At 36.9% G+C, this 23,026-nt stretch overlaps 1 protein-coding gene across 4 annotated transcripts in view; it reads left to right on the forward strand.

Moving 5' to 3' along the window:
* WWOX (WW domain containing oxidoreductase) overlaps nucleotides 1-23,026 on the forward strand; it is a 541,645-nt gene that overhangs the window by 312,050 nt on the left and 206,569 nt on the right. The window contains exon 9 of one of the 4 annotated variants that reach the window (XM_075510865.1): nucleotides 18,094-18,180. The exons of the other annotated variants lie outside the window; for them this stretch is intronic. Coding sequence (XP_075366980.1) covers nucleotides 18,094-18,165 — 72 coding nt within the window. The 3' untranslated portion in view covers nucleotides 18,166-18,180. Of the gene's footprint in view, nucleotides 1-18,093; nucleotides 18,181-23,026 lie in introns of those variants that run through there. 4 annotated transcript variants of the gene reach the window in all.

Genomic DNA, 23,026 nt, shown 5'->3' on the forward strand with positions numbered 1-23,026 from the left:
TCCCCATGAAAGGGGTGGGAAAGACTTGATTTCCCAGTTGGGACTGGAGAACAGGGATTTTACAAAACTCTTGGAAACAATTATAAAAGGTGCTCCTTGAAAAAGGCAATGTCATATTACTGATGTTTACTTGGCTTTGTAGAACAGCTACCTTCTGCCGCCTCGGCTGTACTTGTTCGCCGTTAATAGAACCTGCGTACGCATTATGAAGAAAACAGGGCAGGAAGAATTCTGTGTATTTGTGTGGCACTCATTTTACCCCAGAAGTTGAATCTCCTCACAGAATTCCATCTTGAAATATATCTTTCTTCATATTGTACAGGTTTGAATATGTAAACAGGGAAACCTCTTTGACCTGTATAAACTAGGAATTATATTTCAAAGATATTTAAATAATATCTCAAACTGCCATCCATCTGCCCTTATTAATGAATGAACAGCCCAGAAATGATTTTAACTTCTGAGTATTTGAATAAATTGCTAAGCCGTTAAGATTACCTCCCATGTTGAGTACAGTGGCTTATTTTCCATGTGGTAATAAATGAAGGTGATTTAATCATAATCAGTAAATGACCTGCAAAATTTCATTTTGGAGTGAAGCTTTTTTAACCTATTGAAATGTGAAGGTACATTTAAAGTAGGTAAACTTTTCCTCTTCATTTAAGGCTGCCTGAATGGGCTGAAATCTTGCTTCCCCGAGTCTCAGTTTAGAGATCTATTGACATCTTAGTTCTAAAACTACTTTAAAACGTGGGTTTTAATGTAAACACTAAAAAAGCCTTAGAAGTAGAAGTGTACACACATTTACTTCTTAATCTGATGATCCCAGAGCTGATACCCTGGGGGCACACTTCAGGGAGCAAAAATCAAGGAAAACCTCTGATTTGTTCTGCAACATGAACACGCTTGTTACAGGCTTACAATCGCTTATGCTGAATAAAACTAGATGAAAGAGCGTGAGGAAGGAGTACGCGTAGTGTGGCACGCACTTACACAAATACCTGTTCTCAGAAGTGGGCAGTCATACCCGTCCGTTTAATTTAATCTGGAATTCCTTGCTGTGGCGAAACGCCCAGAGAAGACCTCGGAGGTACTGTAACCTGCTGTCAACTGGCCGAGTGAAAACTGTCTGTCACATTCTGCCCCAGTTGGCAGTTTGGGTGGTGAAGAGGGGTTTCTTCTTTGCCCTGGTGCAATACCAGCTGTACGCAGCCCTCGGTGCTGCGGGACGCAGGCTTCCTAACTGCAAGCATTTGTTTTCCTTATTTTAGTGAGTTTTATGGTTCATAAGGGAGAGATGAAACTGGCCGGTGATCTCCAAATATTTGCTGTCCAGTTCTCCATCTTTGTCAATATATTTGACCTTTATTTTTCAGCATTTCTGATAGCGCAGCTCTGTTTCTTCCCGTCTGTTATTCCATAAAGACCCTGAAGCCGTGCGTAGAAAATACATTCAAATAAAGATGGACAGTTATATTCTGGTGTCTGAACTGTGAATGCTACACGTAAGGTTTCAGAGACATTAAATTAATTGTTCTTGTTTCCTGGCACTCTGGTACTCTCCCTCAGCCCAGCCCAGTATGTGTAGTTATTTTAATAAAACATGATTGCAGCTTTTCAGCCTCTTGACTAACATGAAGTGTCGTATCAGCTTAACAGCTGATGCATCTTCAGTCTGAAAAATATATCATGCAGGGGGAATTGATTCAGATTTTAATTGGTCTTTTGCATCTCTAAGTTCTGTTCTCTTGCGATCTTATTTTACACAGTTTTATTTGGGTGGAATCTTTCCATGTAGTTCAGTAATTTAATCATCTTAACTAATTTGATAGCTTATGAATTCTAAATCAGAAATGCCTAGGCAGACAGTCTTTTTGTTATCCTTATCAATAATACCATACTTAAGCTTTTGTGGTAATAACACGACGTGCAGCGTTTTTCATTCCCCTCTGTCTTCTGTTAGCGCTCCATATGGTAACATTTAAGTGTGTTTCTCAGGCAAAGACTGTTGTTGCTCACCAGACTGGTCCCTTCAGGTGCTGGTCTCCATCTGTGGATTAATTCACTTCCATCATTCTTACCACTGATACTGGAAACAGCTGTTGCCTTTTCCTTAGTGGCACGCGGGTCAGGAGATGACCTTAATGAATGAGCAAGCAAGAACGTCTATCTACCAGCCTGTCTGTCTGTCTGCCTTCATTTTGCTAGAGCACCGTAGTATAAACTGACCATTTCTTCTCCATGTCTTTTATCCTGATAGAGAGTAGGATTTTTTTTTTCATTGTAATGATTGCAGTACAAATAATAAATGAACTCCACCAGTGGAAAGTTCATCATGTTTGTGAATGTGAGCTGCTGCAGTCATGATAACATTTATGTTCAAACTCTCCTCTTTAATTGTCATGTTTAAATTTTTTTTTTTTTTTTTGTGAACAGACATTAGCCAAGTGTGACTTAAGTTATTTTTTAACTAGAAAAAAGTTCAAAACAATCTTAAGTGTGAACATGTCTCTTCACTTTAAAATAGATTAAAAATATTCTTTCGTTGCTGCCCTACAAATTCTAAGGTCAAATATTGAATTTATCACTCTGTTCTTACTTGGGAAAAACTGCTGTGAAATGGAAATTCTGACTGTTTAAGGATCTGATCCTTCTGGTGTTTTATGGCAAAAGAGGATCTTTCGTAACCTGCTCTCCTTGCCACAAGGAAGCTGTGCTCGTGATTTCTTGACAAATGCTGCAATATTCAACAGGATGTCAGAATCTGAACTCAGTTTGTACCAGGAAAATGTTTGAGTATTCTTGCTCAGTAAAGCTATCTGAAACCATCTGACCTGAGAAAATGTCTCATTGAATATTTGTAGAGACAGGCTATGGTATTCTGAATAATCAGATGTATAAGGGGTTTGCTTGTTTTTGTTTTCAGCGCAGTTTAGCAAAAACATGCATCGGTGAGTAGTAAAACCAAAGGGTGTTCACCATCCAAAGATATTCTCGTGTTGGCAGTCACTCTACTTAACTTCCATGTGATCTGGAGTAATTGTTCTAAAACCAGTCAGACTTTAATGAGTTATTCTGCAGCACTGAAGCACGATGGAGGAAGTTCGGGTGGAATAAGATCCAAAGACTGGATGCTGAAGTTGCACAAATTCAGCTTGGAAATAGGATGGAATTTTATAACAGGAAGGGTACTAACTCTTGGAAAAAAACGTATTTATGGCTATGTGTTACATTTTCCATTACTTGAACCTTTAAATTAAGATGAACATTTCTGTATGAAATGAAATGAAATAAAAACAGTTCCATTAGCAAAAAAATTCTGAATTTTATGTAGGAATTATTACCTGAAATTCAGGGTGGTTGGATGATTGTAGATAATCACCTGTTCTGAAAAACAGATCCATCATTAATAAGCTTTTTGACCTCTTAGATTTTAAAAACTAAAGTTAAAGTAATATACATTTAGTAGAGTATAGATTTTTCTCTCTCTTCTTCATCATTGCTATCTTTTTTTTTTTTCTGGATAGTCCAGGCAAACAGCACACATCACTGACTGCAGGAGTGTTTTTAAACAGGCTAATTGAAATTTAGATGCATTGAGATGTAGATTGTGATCCAGAAAAAAAAAAATCCTAGTTCTTTGTTGATTCATGAACTGTATTGGTTTTTTACTTTAAAGGGGGACTGAGCTTTCCTACCTGAGCTCTAGGTAAATAATGTAAGGGCAGATAGCTGAGGGAGAAGGATGTGAAAATAGAGCAACAGAGCTGCTGCCTGTAGTGGAAATGAAAAAAAAAAAATCAAAAGATAAATTATGATTAAGGTGCAACATTGTGTTATATACTGATTCTGTAAGATTTATAACACAAATAACATGATTTTCTCATATTAAAGCAATGTGATCACTCGCTAGATTATATGTACAATTAAAATACATTTTAAAGGGGGATATCCCTTTTGCAGCTCTGCACTGGGTCTGGCACTATAGGCTTATCTTTAAATTTATATAGATTTAGAGATATATGTTTAAATTTCTGTACCTCTTCAGGGTAAATAAATATATTAAAATAAGCTATGGGTTGTATAGTACAGTATAACAATGATAAATGATGTTGTGTGTAATTTTTCTACTATTAACATAAAGTAATATAAACTGAAGGACACTAGTCTATTGAGAGAGTTAGTAGCTAATGTTCCATATCAGATGTGGACAATGTCAGGACTGAATACAGATTAGGCAGTGTCCTTTTCTCCCCAGGGGAATTAAACTTTGAGACACCACTGGCTGCCAATGGTTTTACTGCATTTTGTTGGTGCCTGTGGTGCCTTTCTTGGTCTATTAATTCAGAAGCTGTAAATGACAATGTGAGCAAAAAAGCTTTTCCAGTGGGATGCATTTCATTTATGTATTCTTGTATCTACAATACCTTTTCAATCCATTTTGTCACAATAACTGTTTAAAAAATTGGGTAGATTATCTGTACTTTTGCATGAACCTTATCAGGATATTTCTTTTCTTGTTTGTTTCTTTTTTTTTTTTCTTATTTGGAGAAGACAAAGTGATATGTTAGGGAGACTTAGAATAATGTGGGAACTTTAAGTATTGAAATGGATTTTCCCTACCCCCTCATTTTCATGATTTATTTTAAAAATATGGTATTGTATTATGAAACACCGGGGAAACTCCAGAAATAGACACACACTCTCAAATACACAGCATATTTAATTAGAAAATATTTGTTTTAAACTTCATTGGAATTTAGTAAATTTTAGGAGTTCTCATGCATGTTCTTTAGTGATTGCATGTTTAAATGTGTTTCTAATCAATAATATGATGTGAAAACAAGATTTGGTTCTAAGGGTTTTCTGACTGAAAACCATTTACTTTCTGAGAATATTATCTCTAGCAGGCTAATACAGTAGGCTGTCAGCAGCTGTGGTGAAGGAGTGGGGGCCATGCAGAAATTTGCACAGGTAAAAATAGGAATATTGGAAATAGGTTTGGAAATAGTCTTGTGCAGCAAGAGCTGTAAGGTAATTAGATATCACATTTATTATCCAGAAAGCACGGTGATGAAATCAGTAAAATCTGCACACGAACTAAATTTTTTAAATTCGAAATCTCATTGCAACTTAACTTGTCTACACAGCATGTTTGTAAAAAATAGTCTTTTACAACACCACATGTTTCATTTTGCTTAGGAAAAAAATGTGTGATCTTGTTGCCATTTCATGGTTATCGAGGGAATACTATCTTAAGTATTTTTCATCCCCCCTCCCCAAATCCTAAATTCCTATGAAGCAGAAGCCCAGGTTTCTTCTATTGACACGCACATTGTTATTCTTCGGGTGGTCTTTGGTATGATACGTTTGTCATGGTTCATAAATTTTATTGTTGCACTAAAAACAGGGTTAGAATATCCTCAATGCAATTATAAAAATGTATTAAAACTGAGAAGGATAAAAATATGGTGCAAGATGAGCTTTTAATGATTGTATAAATGTTCACTGTTCCATGGAAAAAAATTGAGCTTTTCGACATAGGCATAATAGTGAAATGCAGGTGTAGGGCCAAATTTTTTGCTCCTAGAATTATGTGGGTTTTTCAGCATAGAAATGGTGTTTTAATTTCTGCTTGCAAAGCTAGACGTGTCAAGGCTTTCAGAAGAAGAAAAACTCATGCTCCCCTTTGATTTGTAATGATATGAGGATATATCCCTTTTCACTGTTTGAGGTGCTGGAAGTCATCTGGAATAATATGTTGCACTTTGCTTGTTCCTTAGTTTAGTATAGATGGGAAATAAACGTTACTGTGAACTAGACTTCACAATCCAAATTAGCATCCTTGGGAAGATACAGAAGCGGGCAGCTGCTGTTGAAATGATTTGCTGTTCTGTACTTTACTTTCTCTGCTAAATGGTGTGCACAAGTATCTGAAGTCCTATTGACAATACTTAACGTGAGAGGCAGGAAAACTGAAAATAGTGCTATGAAAAATTGAAATGCTTGGTCTGACCTGACTATGACAATTTTGGAAGGTGTTTTATGTGATGATAGAATTGTAGAGGAGATCTATCCTCACTAATACCTGGTGCAAGAGACTCTTCTATTATATGTGATGACATACACAACTCTGTAGTACATTATTCATTCAAGGCCCTTTTTGAAAAGGTCTTATGTCCTATATAAAACAGGCTATTATGTGATGCATACGCAAAAGAGGATGGATGTGACATTCCTCTGAAACTATACAAACCCTTTTACCTGGCACCACCAAATACGTATTACACATTATTTTTGCTGGTAAAAGAATTTGAATTTAAAATTTAAAGTACACTAAGTGTATGGTTTCTTAAAAGATGCTTGTTTGCAAAATTTAAGAGATTTAATGTGAACATATAGACTGACATAATCTATTTGGAAAGATTTAGCAACATCGTAAGATATTTTTCCTTCAATTAAGTTTTCATTTCTCATTGTGTTTTTGAGTACCTTTTGTCAACACTTCTCTATTTGCTGCTACGTATTCTATCCACTTGTTCTCAGTATAGCAGTATCTCCATAGTGAATTCCGTTGCTGGTGATATAGTGTTCTCATTCATTTGCATTTAAACATCAATTACCTGAATATAATGCTTGTCAATAATACTGAATACAGAGGAGTTGAATATATTCCCAGTAAGTTATACTAAATCATGTGATTTTCTACCCATGTATTATTGACTCGATACAATTCTTCCTTGTGCTTTTGTGCAATGTTGAATGACATGGTGCAAATTTTTCTTGTCCTCTTAATATTGTTAATTTGTCTTCTTAAAAGACATTTCAGGCTCTCCCTGCCTCTGAATATGGACAATGCATTGTCTGGGAGTTCAAGAACTTCACTTTGCCTTTTTTTCTTTTTGAAAAGAACAGATAATAGGGCATATCACTACAGTAAGCAAATGACAACCTTTTTATTATACTTTACATGTGGGTACCTAGGTAAATTATGGGTTGCTGGAAGGATGCTAGGGATCAGGGTTGTCCAACCTGGACCTCAGAGGAAATTGTTGTGTGTTGCACTGAATTTGAAATTCTTTGCTTAAACTTACTGGAAAATAAGGTAACTGATGAAGCTACACTTGAGAGCAAAAGTTATGCCATGGCCTCCAGTTTCACCTGAATACTCGTTAATCTCTTCTCTGACAAATTTCTTTCTCACAGCTGTGTCAGAGGCAGATCCAGAGTTTCGGTGGACTGGGCGGAAAACTAGAGATAGGGGACTGCAGACTGTGCATCTTTGGCACTGTCTGACAAAAAAAGACATGTAAATATTTTTTTGATACATACATGACTACAATTTTTATAATAGGTAAAAACTTTTTGGTAAAGGTAGTGAGCGTGTTTTGTGTCATGTTGTTAGAAGACTGGAACATAGTAATGCTGAAGTTGGATCAGATGTTTATGTGCTTTGGAGATGTTTCTTTGCTGGCATTAAACCAAATGACATCAAGCCAACAAAGCCTTGCATTTTTTATTGCTAACTTTTCCTCAGTGCTATTCCCTGTGTAAGTAGTGATGCATGAAAAAGTAGCATAAAATATCACAGAAGCATAGTTCTTTATGGGTATGTAATGATAAGAAAAAAAGAAAGATATGTGAAGTGTGTGTATATAGAATGTGGAGTATTTGTGATAAAACGAAAGGCTTGATTGGTGAAAGGTTGAGGCAACAAACTTTACAATGTGTGAAACTGTAAATGCATTTTCAGATCATCCCAAATAAGGACCAATAAATCATTGATACTATGCCACCTCACCCACTGTTATTCTGTGTTGCTTCTTCTATGCATTCTCTTCTGGGACTACTCCTTCAGACAGTATTTAAAAATCGCACAGTACTATTCTTCACCAACCTACCTATAAAGCCTGACTTCCTTCATAACATGAACTCAACTACAGGCTTCCAGGTAAAAGAAAGAATTGTAGTTATAAATGCAGAAGTTCTCTGTTGAGAACTCTCTCCTGGGTTTAGAGGCCCTAACAGTAGCTTTATTGCTTGTTTTTGAAAGAACAGAGCTGCTAGATCAGCTTACATCTGTAATTTTCAATCGAAGTTTCAGTGAAGATGAAGCAATAGGATTCACAATCTGTAAGAGCACTAGTATGAAACAAAGCAAAAACCCAATTAAAATGTGAAGCAGGAAAATTAAGGAGCATATAGCTTATGTAGAGGTTACCGAAATGTATTCAAGTGTACACTTGAAGAGCCAGAACTAAAAAACTTCTTCGAGAGCCCTGTAGCAGCGGCTGAAGTCTGACAGGCATCACGGCTGCGGAGGTGAAAGATAACCCTTTTTGTGCAGTCTATAAAAACGGTCACTAAGGACTCACAAAATTATCATTGACTCCTTATCAGTGCTAAGCACCCTTTAACCCCTGGTTTCATTGTGACTTTAAGGTATTTAGCAAAGTATTAATCACTTTTCTGGAGCAGGACTTAAAACTTGCAGTAGTCAGTGGCTGCCAAATAAAGTTCCTACAACATACTCTATTACCAATCTAGCTGCACAGTTAATTGAGCTACATTGCATTGATTTCTGTGTGTTTATCTGTGTTGTCAAGGTATTTACATAAGTAATACACATCTTTGTTAAAGGCTTAATGCAAAACCGACAGAATTCTCAGCCCCTCCTCTATGTATTTTCTACCGAAGGCGTTGCTCCCTCAATAATAAATTCAGAGGGCTGACAGTGTCTAAGTCTGCTGCTCCTTTGCCCTCAATTTCAGTGAGATGGGCCATTGAAAACTCATTACAAGCTGTTTAGACTCTGACTTTGACTTTTGCTCAGCAGTGAACAAAATTAACAGCTCTTGGAGGTAGCAAAAAAGGCACTGAGCCAAAAAAAAGAAATGATGAGAAAAGACATTCAATACTATCTCTATTAGTCATGCAAACAAGCTTAAGTCCAAAGTACATGTGTTCTGCACATGGCTGTAATTGTGTAGCCTTTGTTGCTTTCATCCTTTCTCCCACCTTTTAATACCATGTAAAGAGGTTCACCTGCGTGGCAAATATACACCCTAGAATTTGCTTGCATGTCAAGCAGCAAGCCTCTGAGTGTAGCAGAATTGCTTCATAAATTTAACTATCACTTTCAAAATTCTGGTTTTTTCTAATTTAGTGCTTGATAGTTTTTTATGTGATAATTTTAAAATGCTGTTTATAGCAAAAGTTACCTTGATAGGTAGATTCGTAGGGAAAAAACTCTGTGTATATCTATCTATCTATCTATAAGTAAATCATCAATACTAAAATTGCTTTTAAAAAAAAGTTGTTCATTTACACTAAAACCAAACCATTTGGCTCTTTTCTGATGATGACAATTAAATTCCTTTAGAATGTGAATGACAAAAGTATTTATTATGTACCTTATAATGGCAGTCCACTTATTTTTTTTATTTCTAAGCAAGTGACAGAGGATTATTTTGGGTAACAAATATGGATTCTGGGGATAAACTTTAGGTCCTGATCATGTGAATTGCTAAGTTTATGGCATGTAATTCTAATAGCTGTAATGTTTCCTCCTGATCCCATTTTGTTCTTTCTTTTTGGTTTTTTATGTTCTTTTGTGAGAAATTAGAAAAATAACTTGGTAGTCATGTAACATTTGAAATAGGTGCAGTAAAACCTTTGGGAAAGAAGTCAGTCAAACAAAGTCAGTGAGACAAAGTTCTCTTTAGCTGGTGCCCTACAGTTCCAAGCCGATGAGCAATTGAGAGAAAGACATTATATATACTAGAAAATAGTGAAAATTAATGGGTACTTTATGTACCAAGTTAAGCTTACTCACATGCTACATTTGCTTTAAATGAAGTTGCTTTCTGTTCCCAGGTTTCCAGGTTGTGTGACTGAAGTAAAACCTGGTCAAGCACCTTTTTTAGGGGCAGTCAGAAAGTCAGCTATTAGAAAGAGAGTTGGAATTTGAAACCTTCCAAGCTTCCAGTTTTGTTGTTCTGATCCTTCAACCACAGAAAGTCTGACCTTCACATCAGATAAGGTTAAAAATAGATAAAATAATATTTTTTTCTGCTTATCAGTCATTATTTTGCTCAGTTCAGTATCCCGCTGCTGTATCCAGTGATAACTGCACATACTTGAATTCCAGTGTAATCAGAACTCCCAGGAACCATTATGATTGTACTGCTGAATATAGTTATAAATTTTTTTTTGTTAAATAGTAGTGATTACTTCATCTTGTTGGCCTTCCAGAAATGTAGTCTGCATGCTTGATCTTACTTCAAAACTGCAGCCTTTTGTTCTGAAAAGTTCCTACCTCACAAGTACTCTAACCCTTTGCCTTATACCTTACATCCATTAATGGATACAATAAAAAGTTGTAATTGAAAAAAACCAGATACAGAAAAGGCTTCTGTGAAAGAGTTATTGTAAAGTCAAGTCTAAATATTTCAAATATTATTCCAGTTTTATATGGCAGTATTTGTGTATACAGATATAGTGTATGTATTATATATATCTTTTTCTTTTTCGTTAGTTTGCTTGCTTTTCTTTTTTCTGTGCATCGCAAGGTGCACAGAACTGGTGAAGGTCAGGCAGGAAACAGATTAGCAGCATCTTATACCACAATGTCAAAATACTTAAAAGTGTTTACAGTGCCCACTGACACACAATGAATTTAAGACTGCCAGACTGAAGCAGAAATAAAACTATTCTTATTCTTCTAAACCAGAACAGGGGCCTCGGTGGTTTATGGTTGTTTTAAGGTCCATTAATCCTTGAATCATGAGGCCATGTAAAAAATGACAGCTTTAACATTCAGTCCCTGGGTTTATTTAAAATGTTTTTACTTCAACACTGTTTCTAATTAATAACAGTGACTATATGACCTGATTTAAATGTAGCAAATACATAGGGATGTGGGTTCACATTTCTTCATAGGACATTTTATCATTTATGGCAGCAGTGTGCAGCCTGAATTGAATGGTGCCAACTCATCACAGGGAAGAACTTACTCTAACAGGCAGAAAATCAGATACTGGACTTTAATGTCTTTTACCCTTTCTATTTATGGATTTATTCGGGAGTCTGGGTAGAGGGAATATGGTTTTGAAGCCAAATGACAGAGCGATTATAGAAGTGTGTATGTGTGTGTGCTCATACAACATATGTTCATGCTCAAGTTTTCTACCAGCATTTTCCTTTCAAGTCCATTGCTGATCCCTGAAATGTAAGTCCCTGGAAGAAAACATCTAGAAAAGCATTGTGTAAAATAATACATTGAAAACTAAATTGAATTGACTGATTTTACAGAACATGGCAGATGTGTTGTTGTAAGGTAAACTGCAATCTGATAAGAATGCTTTTGATAAAACTTTAGCAAAAGGGCATGTTATAACATCAGGGTACACATTACTGGAATCCACTGGCTTCTCTTTGACCGATGATCAGAATCAACAGAACAGCGTTGATAAAAGTTTTAGGTTTATCTATTCATCATTATTTCTCAAAAATACCAGCTTATGTGATACATTGAAAGAGGAGACATTTTCTGTGTACCAGGGTAATTCTCTCTCCCTACCAGTGTTCTGCTCCTAAAGAGATGTTCACAGGTGCAGATATGTAGTCTTAACCAGAAAATGTTTTTAAAATAATCATTTGAAAGGCCTAAACTAAGCAGTGTTAAATTGGCAGGAACAGAACTAACATTTGGCACTGAGTAGTTCATAGTTCAACTACAAGATCTGGAGAAACCATTAAAAAAAAAAAAAAAAAAAAAGAAGAAAGCCACTCAACCTCAGCCTCAGCAGGCTAGAAGACATCTTATTTCTCAGTGTAACTTTATTGTGATGTAGATTCCTTTGGCTGCAATAGGCTGTGTTAGGAGAGGCAACCGATCTGAGCCCCCCACCAAGGTTGTTCTACTTTCTAACAATTAGAGGACAAATGCAAGCAGCCCAAATGAAAAGACTGTGGAACATAATCCTGTATTTGGGCACAGTAAGATTTTACGTAAAGCTTAGACCAGGTAAAGTGACTCTACCTATTAGGAAGCTGGTGCAGATTTGAGTTGGTAGGTGCTTTCCAAATAGCCTATAAATCTTGAGAGATACTGAAAGCACTTATTGTCCTCAGCAATGACTATTTATCTCCTTTCAGTTCATATCAAAGCTGTTGTCTGCAATGTCCTTTACCCCAGTACTTTTTTGCCTTACCTCTTGCTCCTCTTTCCATTCACTGTACCATATAGGAACCTCTTAATTGGCTGGGAAACAAAAGAAACTTTTATGCTAATAGAATAATTCGGTATGTCACGGTAGTTTATAACTCTATTCTAAAAATAACAAAAAATACAGTTTTGGGGGTTTAATACCCTTTTTTAGGGCCCCAAATAAGCTATTCGGAACTGCTTACCATGTCAGTTAACAACACCAATTACCAGAGGTATTGCTAAATTTCTCTTATCTGGTGACGTCCTTTAGCTTCTATATTTAGGCATGTGGAAAAACCCACTTGAAAGAACAGCTCAGATTCAAAGATGACAAACAATACATTTTTCAGTAAGGGTAGGTTCTCGGACATTGCTGTCCTCTGGCGTAGTATGATTGAATTCCAGACATTAATTTCTATATAGTCCCTATATTCTTGTGTGTTCTGTAAAAATGTATTTCCTATAACTAAATTACTTAGTCCCCTTTAGCCTTTACGAACCTGTTTGGTATTAAGATGTTATTTTTTGAGAAATGGGAATGAACAAGAAACAAGAGCAAGTGAAGAAGTCATTTATTCTGTGAAGAAGTCATCTTTGCCACAGGGATGCCACAAAGTTGGGAATTAAAGAATTTCTGTCTAGAAAAGAAATAGGTGGGAACAAATACAAAAGATACTGGTGTGTGCATATGAGCGAGTCTTTGTTTGATGAACTTTAACGCTATGAAATTTCCATCTGCTATTTGGAATCTTTTTAATTAATGAAGTTTATTTTTTCAAATGTAGTCACTATAAAGGTTTGTTGAGATACCTTAAATCTTGCTTGGGAAATATGAAGACATCAGTTAAAATGAATTTAAGACAAAGTTAAGAAGAAAATCAGGCAGCCTGGGTAAGTCATGATACGAAAGGCTGAAATACTTCTAGTGTTAAAATGACAGCCAGTGTTGTACATTACTGAAGAGGAAATAGTATGCTATGCAAAATTATGGTACTGCACTGTCTGTGGATATCATTCAGTGCAAGTACCTGGTTGCTGCAAGAGGGCCGCTCTCCTGGATCCTTATTACTGCATATATGGTCTCTTTCCACTGCCGAGAACGGCATAACATCTGTATCATGTGGGCCTAAATGAGGCCATGGCACAGTTTTCATCAAACATTACATATATTGTAAGCTAAGGAAAGAAAAGCGGGTGATATAATTGGCATTTTTCTGCAGAGCAACTGACAGTGCTTTACAACTTATTTTCAGCAAGTGTTAGGCGGATACTTTCGTTTCTGGGAAGTGACAGTGCCTCATAAAGGAGGACAGTGTAAAGTAGATTAGCTTTTCTAGCAGGAGTAATGCCATTATGACATTCTCTTGGACACTTTTCGTAGTATGCAGGAAAACCTGAGTCCATTTTTTTTAAGATAAATTACAGCACAAGAACAAAAAAAGACAAGTACTCTGTCATCTTGGCATAATGCTAGGGATTTGTGACTATCCATGCGTACTGCCTATACCGTGCTGTACATTTACACAAAGAAGAAATATTACTGGTCTATACTACTGCACCATGTTCAGAGTACCATAGTTAATGTAGTGCCCATTAAAGAGTCTTTATTTTCAGTGGCTTTATAACTCTGATAAAAAGTCTTTGTAAGCTTTAATAGGATAGCAGATCAGCCCAGCAGAGAGTTATTTTGCAAAATCTTTAAAATGAAATGTCAACTTAAAAACAAAGTGCTTTTTTGTTATTAGGATAAAACATTTATACAAATGTTAGCGTGCATGTATTGCTGACTCTTGCACACCTATATAAACTTTTTGTTAATTGTGGGAGGAAAAGGGACCTAGAATCAGGAGGTTGTTTTTCTTCATAAACCTTGACTGCATGACATATTTTTTTAACTTAGAAGCCAACTGTGTATTGTACTCCAGACACTAAAAAGTTCTTGCAAGTATCATAATTTCAGACAGGGATATTTCTATTAATTTTTTATCTTTTCACTTTAAAGAGTTATAACCCATTCAGGAAAAACATTGTAGGCGTGTGAACATTCACGCTCATGAAAACTGCTACAGCCTCTTTGCCGTTGAAACATGGGGTCAATTTACTGACGTCAAACGGTCCGGCTCTGCTGATTTCACCGAGACCTCACAATCTCTCAGTGATATTGAACTTGGACTGTGATTGGAATGGAAAAGGGGGGATTTACTTTTTCTCTCCCTGATTTCTGCAGCTTTGCTGTAACATCTCTGTACAGCAAGACTGCTGCTATTGCATGTTAGGATAGTTTCCCTTAAGGCTTAAGTCAACAGCAGATTGTTTAGTTTTTCCCATTCCCAGGGCTTCCATTCCTTCCTGGTTTGCCCTTTTTCTCTTGACTTTTACGAAGAGACACTCCTCCTGCTTTTGTCCCATTTTTCACCTCCAGGAGGTGGTAATTCTATTGCTCAAATGGATTCCTGCTGGTTGCCAACACAACCATGTAATTCTGAGGGGAGAAAAATGCCTTATCTGCAGTTTTGATTTAAAGCAATTTCTTGAAAACATAATAAAGTTTCTCACCAATGGCATTAAAGTTAATAATCCTTAATGTTGAAAAGTGGTGGTTAAAAGAAATGAACGAGCACTTGAAGGTTGCACTCTTTTATTTTAGCAGATAGGGACTCACTTTGGGATAGATTATAGCTGTACCTAGTGCTGGCACGGAGGAGGCAAATGGAGAGAAGAGTTTCTGGGCCTGTCTTGGTACCCTTCAGAATTGCATCCCATAAGCTTGGGTGAAGGCAAGGCGGTGCCCGGGAAACTCCCGTCAAGACTTTTGGTCCCAGAAGGAGATAGCGCGAAGAATGAGAGGAAGAAAAGAAATGTCTGGCTTCTCTCTCCCCCCGCATTTATCAGCCATGCAAAGCACAGAGAGCTGCAACTTCCCTGAAGTGCAGAAGCTTTCTGAGCTCCTCCCAGCACAACTGGACACTTCTGGGCTTTGCTTAATTACTATTTCCATCTTATTTTTTCTTCTGCCTTTTGCATGAAAGAGCATATGACCTAGATTCAGTCACTAGAATGTACCTTCCTCCATGTCCTTGACAAGTGGTAAAATGAGACTCCATTTGACTAAGGAGGGGTATTTTGTTCCTCAATATTCTTTATGCCAGAGTGTCTCAATTTATTTTAAATATCTATTTTCTTTAGCTTTTATTATTGTCCCTAATGTATTTTCTTAAAAAAGGCAAATGCAACTGGCTTCTTTTACTTTAAAGGTTTCCATTATATATACATATATGCTTCAAGTTCCTGTTTAAATATCTTTCTAAGCTATGTGAACTTAGGTCCTATAAGCTCACACTTTTTAGTCTGTGAATCAGCTTCTCTGCTTTTCTTAATACCTTTTCAAGTGCTATATTAATATCATTTTATAAGGTGGTGACACAATATTCTGGCTGGGCTTTGCTAGAGAACTAAATAATCCTGTTCTAACTTCACTGAACATGCATTCCCATTCTAGGCAACTGTGGGTATAAGCATGTCAAATAGAAAAGGTGTGCTGGCTATCACTGTTTTTCCCTGTCACTTCATCTTTTTTTTTTTTAAACGATGAGTTTACCATTATCCCAAGGTCCTTTTTGAAATCCTTCTGCTCTAAATCAATCAGATTTATCTGGTACTTGTTTACTTCAAACCAATGTGTAGTACTTTACATGTGTCAACATTAATTTCATGTGTCGTGTCAGCCAAGTTAGGGAGGAGGTCCAAACCCTAGCTGTTGTGTTTGGGTTTGGTTTGGTTTTGTTGTTGCCTTTTTTTTTTTTTTTTTTGCCTCCTCCACGTTTCCCTCTCCCTGCTAGTTGTGCAATGTCAGCAAGCATAGCTAGTTTGCAGTTGCTTTTTTTGACTAGGTCATTTGTCTAGATTAGATACTGCAGAGGTCCGAAGTGCAACCTTTGGGGAACAGCACTTGCTAGGACCCCGTAAGCACTGCTTATTTCATGTATGTACACGTGTGTGCGCATCCCAAACTGTACATCACTTGCTCTGAGCTCCCTAACCCAAAAGACTGGGTTAGCTGAATGCTAACCTGCTGCTGGGCCTGCTGTCACCACTGATACAAAGCAGCTTTGGGCTTAGCGCTCACAGTTTAAACGGATTGCTTGATACATTTGGTCAAGGCAAAAATACTTATTTTGGGAAGAAATTCAGTACTGTATTTAAAGAATACGCATTTGCACTAATAACCTTGAACACGGCAGCACTGTGAGCTGCCACTAATCTGAACAATGTGTTTGAAGCAGCAGGCTCCTTTGGGAGTGTGTCTGCAGGTGTGTGTATAGCGCTGGATGCGCGCATTCATACAGAAATATATCTGCACCAATCATTTCCCAGCAAATTTATAGTGAGACAAAGCTCCATCACTTGAGGCTTTAGCTAAAAGTATTCTGATATTCTGAGAAAATTATGCCTTCATTTGTGAAGCGGTCATTTTTAGCAACAGCCTCCCAAAATGAGTAGGTTGGGGTCTTGTATCTCTTAAATTCTTGCCAGTTGCTGTCTAGCAGATTACTACTGCATTAATTCTCATACAGGCTGTCTGTTAGGAGAATAGAGATTATTTTAGATGTTACACATTAAGGTTTAAGTTGACAGATTTAACAGCTATTTATCTCTAGGGAAAGTAGTCTTTCTAACTTTTTGAGTTAGCAAATGCTCCCTGCTGATACCCATTGCTCTTCTGTATGTGTGCCAGGCCCCCTGGAAGTAATTAGCAGCAGGATAAATACCTGGAAGATTATAAGGTTTACATTTTATTAAACATTTTTGAATTTCAATACCTTCCTTGTCATGAAAGCACTTCTGATAGTGTGCATACACCCTCTAATAATGGCACGAATCATATTACTCTCAGGCGTTTATCAGCATTGGTACCATTTTGCCCCTGCAAAATTATTCTGTGATTTATTTTTAAAAGTAATAATCTGAAGGATGCAGCAGTACTTAACACAGCAGAGATAAGATAAGGCAAAATTAGTCAACAATTAATGTAAAAGGTTTTATTTAGTTCTTCAGTTGAATTTGTATAAAAAAGTATTTATTTGTTGTAATCCACTTTGAATGAAGTGCAGCTAATTAATCTGTAACTCAGTCTTTCAAGTGGCACTGCTGTTGAACAGGCAGATGGTCCAGTTTCTCAAGACTGAGATTTACCACATTGGTCACCCCAAACTATTTTAAATAAAAATAAGCATTTATGTGAATTTACCAGGACCCACCCACATTATTCTTTCACGTTTCTCTACAAGTCCTCCTTAGATTGCCAAGTTGTCTGGCAGGTCCCAGTGTCCCTGCAGGTTGTGGTGGCTGTATTAGAGCCAACTGTGCTTTTTTGCAGATGTTTGATGGACAGTTACAAGTCAGGGTGATTGGCTTGTTAGTTGCAGGAAGGGAGCAGAGTTTCACTATGGCACAGAGTCATATAAGAAATAGAGCAAAGCGAACCATGAAAACTTATAATTTGTGTTTGCATCGTAACAGGTAGTGTACACAAAGGTGTGAGAATCCCAGAAGACTGCACCAAGAGTTTCTAAATTGTCTTGGGAAAACAAAAGCAGCCTTTACCTCTCAGGAGGATTTTTTTTCATATCCTACTTTTGTTGATAGGGAACACCAAATGCAACACCACATAAGTCTTGTGGGATACAAGCAAAAACCTGTATGATATACCTCCTGCTGGAATCTGTGCGGTCTCCGTGACCTGTACGTCACTGAGTTTAAACAGGACTTCCAAGGGCTGCTTTCTGGGATGGGCAGTGTTCGTCTCAAGCAAGTGGTGTTGATTCTATTTAACAACTTCTAATTTAATTTTATTTTATCTTTTTTTTTTTCTTGTTACTTAGAAAGAAATTTCTGTGAAAGTGAAGCCACACATTCTTCTCTTGGACATTTGTCTTCTCCTGCCTGAAATGTAGTTCAGAGTTTATTAAACAAGCCAGAAAATTGCATGCTATCTCAAGAATGTGACTATTTGCTATTCTTCCTGAGATATGCCATATGCTTAGTTATGTTGTCTTAGTAGAGGAAAGGTCTGCTGTTAATGACTGCATTAATGTTATCATATAATTTTTATTGGGTGATTCTCTTATCAGGCAGTATGAATGTATGCTATGTTTGGTCAGTGCATAATATTCTTGGTGGGGGAGGAAAATCTACAGTCCTTTATGAAAATAATGGGTTGTTTCTAACTGAGAAGTCAGTGTTTTGGTGTTACTGATGGCAGGCGAAACACAAAACATGCCATCATTTCCTAGGGTTTCATAACAACAGCGTGAGTTCTGCATCTGCTTAATTTTCACAGTTGCAATGTATTAGGTAAAGCCAATACAGAAATCATGAGACAAGCTGGTTAAATGCAGTATCAAAATAACTATTTTCAAAATAGTTTTGGTTATCAAACAGAAAAACACTTGTAATGTATTTGCCTGTTACTAATCACAAGGAAGATGCTGAAGCACACATCTTTATAGGAGAACTTAATATTGACATAACAGTGAAATCTGGTCTTTTCTCATGCAAATCCTGAAAATATATACATAATTATATACATATATACAATATTTTGCATAGGCAAATACATATTTAATACAAGTATGTTTTGCCTTAAAGTATACAAAGCTTCCTGTCTCTATATAAAGTGGTTTTTTCTGCTGGTTTGCTTTAACCGTGCAGTGTTTCAGTACATCGTGTGCTTGAGACGGTGTTCATTTCAGTCAGTGAGAAGGCTTCTTTTCAGCGGCATTTGGGGGCAGATCTGTGGCAGGGATAAGAAAGTAGAAAATGAGATCTTACAAAGAAAGTCATTAACGTTGCCATTTGCAAAATAACAACAGAAAAGTGGGAGTTGTAGAAAGATTTTCACCTTGAAGGTTTTTCTGGGTTTGTTTTGGTTTGTGTCTTGTATGCAGCATGAAAATGCGTATGTATTTAAAAATATAAAAGAAGGAAAATCTATGATTAAAAACTGGTCTTTTCTCTGCTGCATGGAATGTGTTAATATTTGCAACAGTTGTAAGCGTGTTTTAGTAAAACCATTATGAACTACTGTATGGAATAGGACACCCCATTATGTCACTGATAAAAGTGAAACAATTGAATGTGACCCAAGGGTGGATTATTGCCACCAAGCAATGTAACAGAATGTGCATTACAGTTAGTGTAATTGCACAGCTAACTGATTTCCTTTCCTTTAAATTAAAATTGCAGTATGAAACTACATTATCTAATTTTGCTTACCAAGACATTTAGGAACTGTTTGCAAAGTAGAGCAGACTTGAAGTAATGTGAAGAAATGGGGGAAAAAAAGCCTTCTCGCATAAATTATTTTCTACGAGCAACTAAAAGTTCTGGACTGAGGAATTCTGGCAAACTAGAACAAACTTTGCACAGAAGGCAAATAAACGTTCATTGTTCCACAATCCAAACACAATTATATGAAACTGCAAAAGTCAAATTGGTTACAATTTACTCAACATTTAATGAAACTAAGGAAGAAAAGAAATGATGGAAAAATGGTTTGTATAGATTCTTTGCTTTTGTTTGAGATAATTTCTTCTCTGTCTGGATGGAGGAAAGCTCAAGGGACAACAGATTCAAAGCCTTGTGCTATATGCAGAAAGTCTGCTATTGAGTTATTAACAAGCCAAGACCCATTAATTAATCTTATTCCTGTATTTTTTGTTGTGAGTTTATAATCTCTATCCCCTTCTAGTGCGTTACACTTCCCAAAAATGTTTGTATATTTTAAAAGCTAATATAATCTTAAAATACCAACTACCACAAAACTGAAAAGCTACCAGAATATTTTGGCTCTTTTTTCCAAGTTGGGAAACGCATAAGACACAAAACAAAATAGATACAGAACTTGGCTGAACTTTACATGAATTTTGCCAATGAAAGCTTGCAAAATACAGCCAACTTGGCTATTAAAAAGAGCCCTTGAGCCAGCACTAATTATGTCAACAAGTAGTTCGTGCTCAGTCCTCACTGAGTCCTGCACTTTTATAGGATGGGAGGATGAATGTCATGTATGGAGGGAGCCGAGCAGCTGCTTCGTTTACCATTACTCCATTTAAGGGTGTGCTAACCTTGCAACAACCTAGTGACATCACCATTTTTCACCTTATTCCTTTCTCATGGGGTATGTCTTCACAATAAGCCCGAGGTGAAAAGGTTTCCTCGGCAGGCAGACAGCCTGCATGACAAATGTGCTGAGGAGTCAAAGAAAATTTTAACCTGCCCTACCTAGCCATAGTCACTTTTTGCACCTAGGAGCAAAGTGATAAATGTTTTTCTTCCAAAACAGGGAGGGGTGTAAGGGAGAAGGCAGGGGAAAAGAACAAGTAGGATATGCTACATATGATATTGTGCTAAATGGATCTGCATACCTGTGTTTCTTTTCCCCTCAGGTAAGCAAGCAGCGTGCCCGACCACTTACATCTTGATTATGGTGTTCGTAACAGGGGATGCTCTTTGTTTGAAAAATCTGTACGGTATTTCTGCGTTAAACAGACTGATGTTATACTCACCTTGGCAACACTAGGGAGCTCTGATTTCGGCTGTGCTTTTTTAGTCAGTTTACTCCACGTGTATTGTGTCCTAATCATTTAGAAAACATTTTCACACAGAACTAAGAAGTCATTGTAATTTTGTGATATCCTCTCCCTCCAGCACAATGTCTGATTTTCCATAGGTGATTTCAAATTTCCTAATGTACATTGCATTATATTTGCTTGTGTCCTAAACTAAATTCAGGCATAAGCAAGGCTCACCAGGCTGTACAGTTGCTCATCCACAAAATGCTTGGCTTAAGAACAGTAATTTTAAAATACGGTATAAAATTGACTTTGAGGGCAGTGTAGACATAGCTATATCATTTCTGTAGCTACTTTTAGTTATGAAATAAGTAAAGATGTGATCCAAGAGTTTATACAGCATTTTTCTGTAGCGAACTCGGGGATGACATGCAGGTGGCAACGCAGTGAAGGGTGAACTCTTTGTCTTGCACTGTTCTTCAGGGGCAAAGTCCAGCCGGAGCTCCTCAGCTGAACCGAGTTTGCTGGTGGAAGGGATTTGTGTCTGTCCTACGAACACGGTAGCGATCTCTTCGATGGGAAGGGTTGCGTTATTGTGTGCCTGCCTGCGTCCCTTGCCTTCTCCCCAGAGCAGTGCTCTGTCACGATTGGAATGAGCACCGTTGTGTCACCCATGACTTCAGCAGTCATGACTAATGTGCTTATCCTGCACTCAGGCCAGTGAAACGATTCATGTGTAATCTCAGCACCACGATTTCCCAACACAAGAGAGAGCTGATGGAATGAGCAGGGTAATTTAAACCTGAAAAAAGGGGATCAGTGGAACAGATTTAGGATTAGGGTATCAGGATGAATCTTCAGGAGACGTGTCGGGGTCAGAGAGCAGGTGACATGAAGGTACCCTGACCGGTCCTGGCACACAGCTCTGCATTTAGACTGCCTCTCTGTGTTTCTGTCAGTTGTAAAGTTTTGTGGACATGGTAATATGCATAAAGTGTGTGCATATGTATCTGCATAATATGTCTATACAACCTGCGCTGTACAACGTACCAAAGATCCAGATGAAGAAAGATCTTCAACACTGTATATTTTGTTATGCACTGTATAGTAGACTTTTCAGATATTTTAATTGTCATGTTAAGATTTTAGATGTAAAACCATCATGATTGAACAAACAGGCTTTTAGCTAATTTAAGTTAGAATAAAAGTGAGCATTTCAAAGCTGTAGGGTGGGAATAGCTCATAAATGAAGCATTTTTCCCCTTAGGGATATAATCAGAATGCAGAAAAATCCCTGTAGGAAAGACATTCATAAATTAGAAAAAAAATTGCTAAACAGAAGCATCATATTGCCAGATATTAAGCTGGAGCTATGCTAAAAGAACCCTGGCCTTGTTTGTAAAGTTGTGAATAAATCTGTTAAAAATAATTGAATTTATATTTAACTTGAAAAACAGGGTAAGATCTTTTATTCTGCACTTATAAGTTTGAATACACTTTCAGTTGCTCTTAGTTATCTCAAATTAAATCTTAAATTGAGCTTGTGGTTCTGTGAATTAATACTCTGGCCTTTCAGCTCTTTTGCTGAGGTCATTCAAATCTAATGGTAGAAATGGTCACAGGGTCAAGTCTTGGTATGTAGAGTATAGAAATGGTTTAATGATGCCAGCAGATGTTTGCATTCTGCATGTTGGAGTTGTAATGCACTGTGGGCTCTGTGAAGGCACTCGATTATCACATTATTATATCTTCATTCTATCTGAATTGTGAGGTAGGGAATAAGAAAGCATTAAAATAAGGTGAAGGTTCTGCCTTAAACCAACAAAAATAAGCAAAATCAGAGTTAATTTTCTACCTACGCCCTTCTTAACTGTCCCTATTGTGCTTAGTCATTGTCAGGGTCCTGGGAGGTTGCATAAACTTAAATAAATAGGCTGCAGTTGGCTAGAAAAATTGAGACACATAAGAATGACTTTGAAATGCTTTGGGTTTACCCATTATAAGTCAGAACTTAAGTATTACGTTTATAGACTTTATATCTAGTTCTCTATTAATGTCATAATTCTGTAAAAGGTTGAAAATATCCATGAATATGAAAATATTAATAACCAAGGAGCCAATAAAGAATTGTAAAGTGCCAGGCAGGTTCTGTCATATGAACTCAACACTGTTAATATAAGTAAGTGCAGATTTTATATAAAAATGTTATGAGAACAGGACATGCATTACACAGTAGCCAGTT

The sequence above is a fragment of the Mycteria americana genome, chromosome 8, assembly GCF_035582795.1.
Source record: "Mycteria americana isolate JAX WOST 10 ecotype Jacksonville Zoo and Gardens chromosome 8, USCA_MyAme_1.0, whole genome shotgun sequence".
Taxonomy (NCBI): domain Eukaryota; kingdom Metazoa; phylum Chordata; class Aves; order Ciconiiformes; family Ciconiidae; genus Mycteria; species Mycteria americana.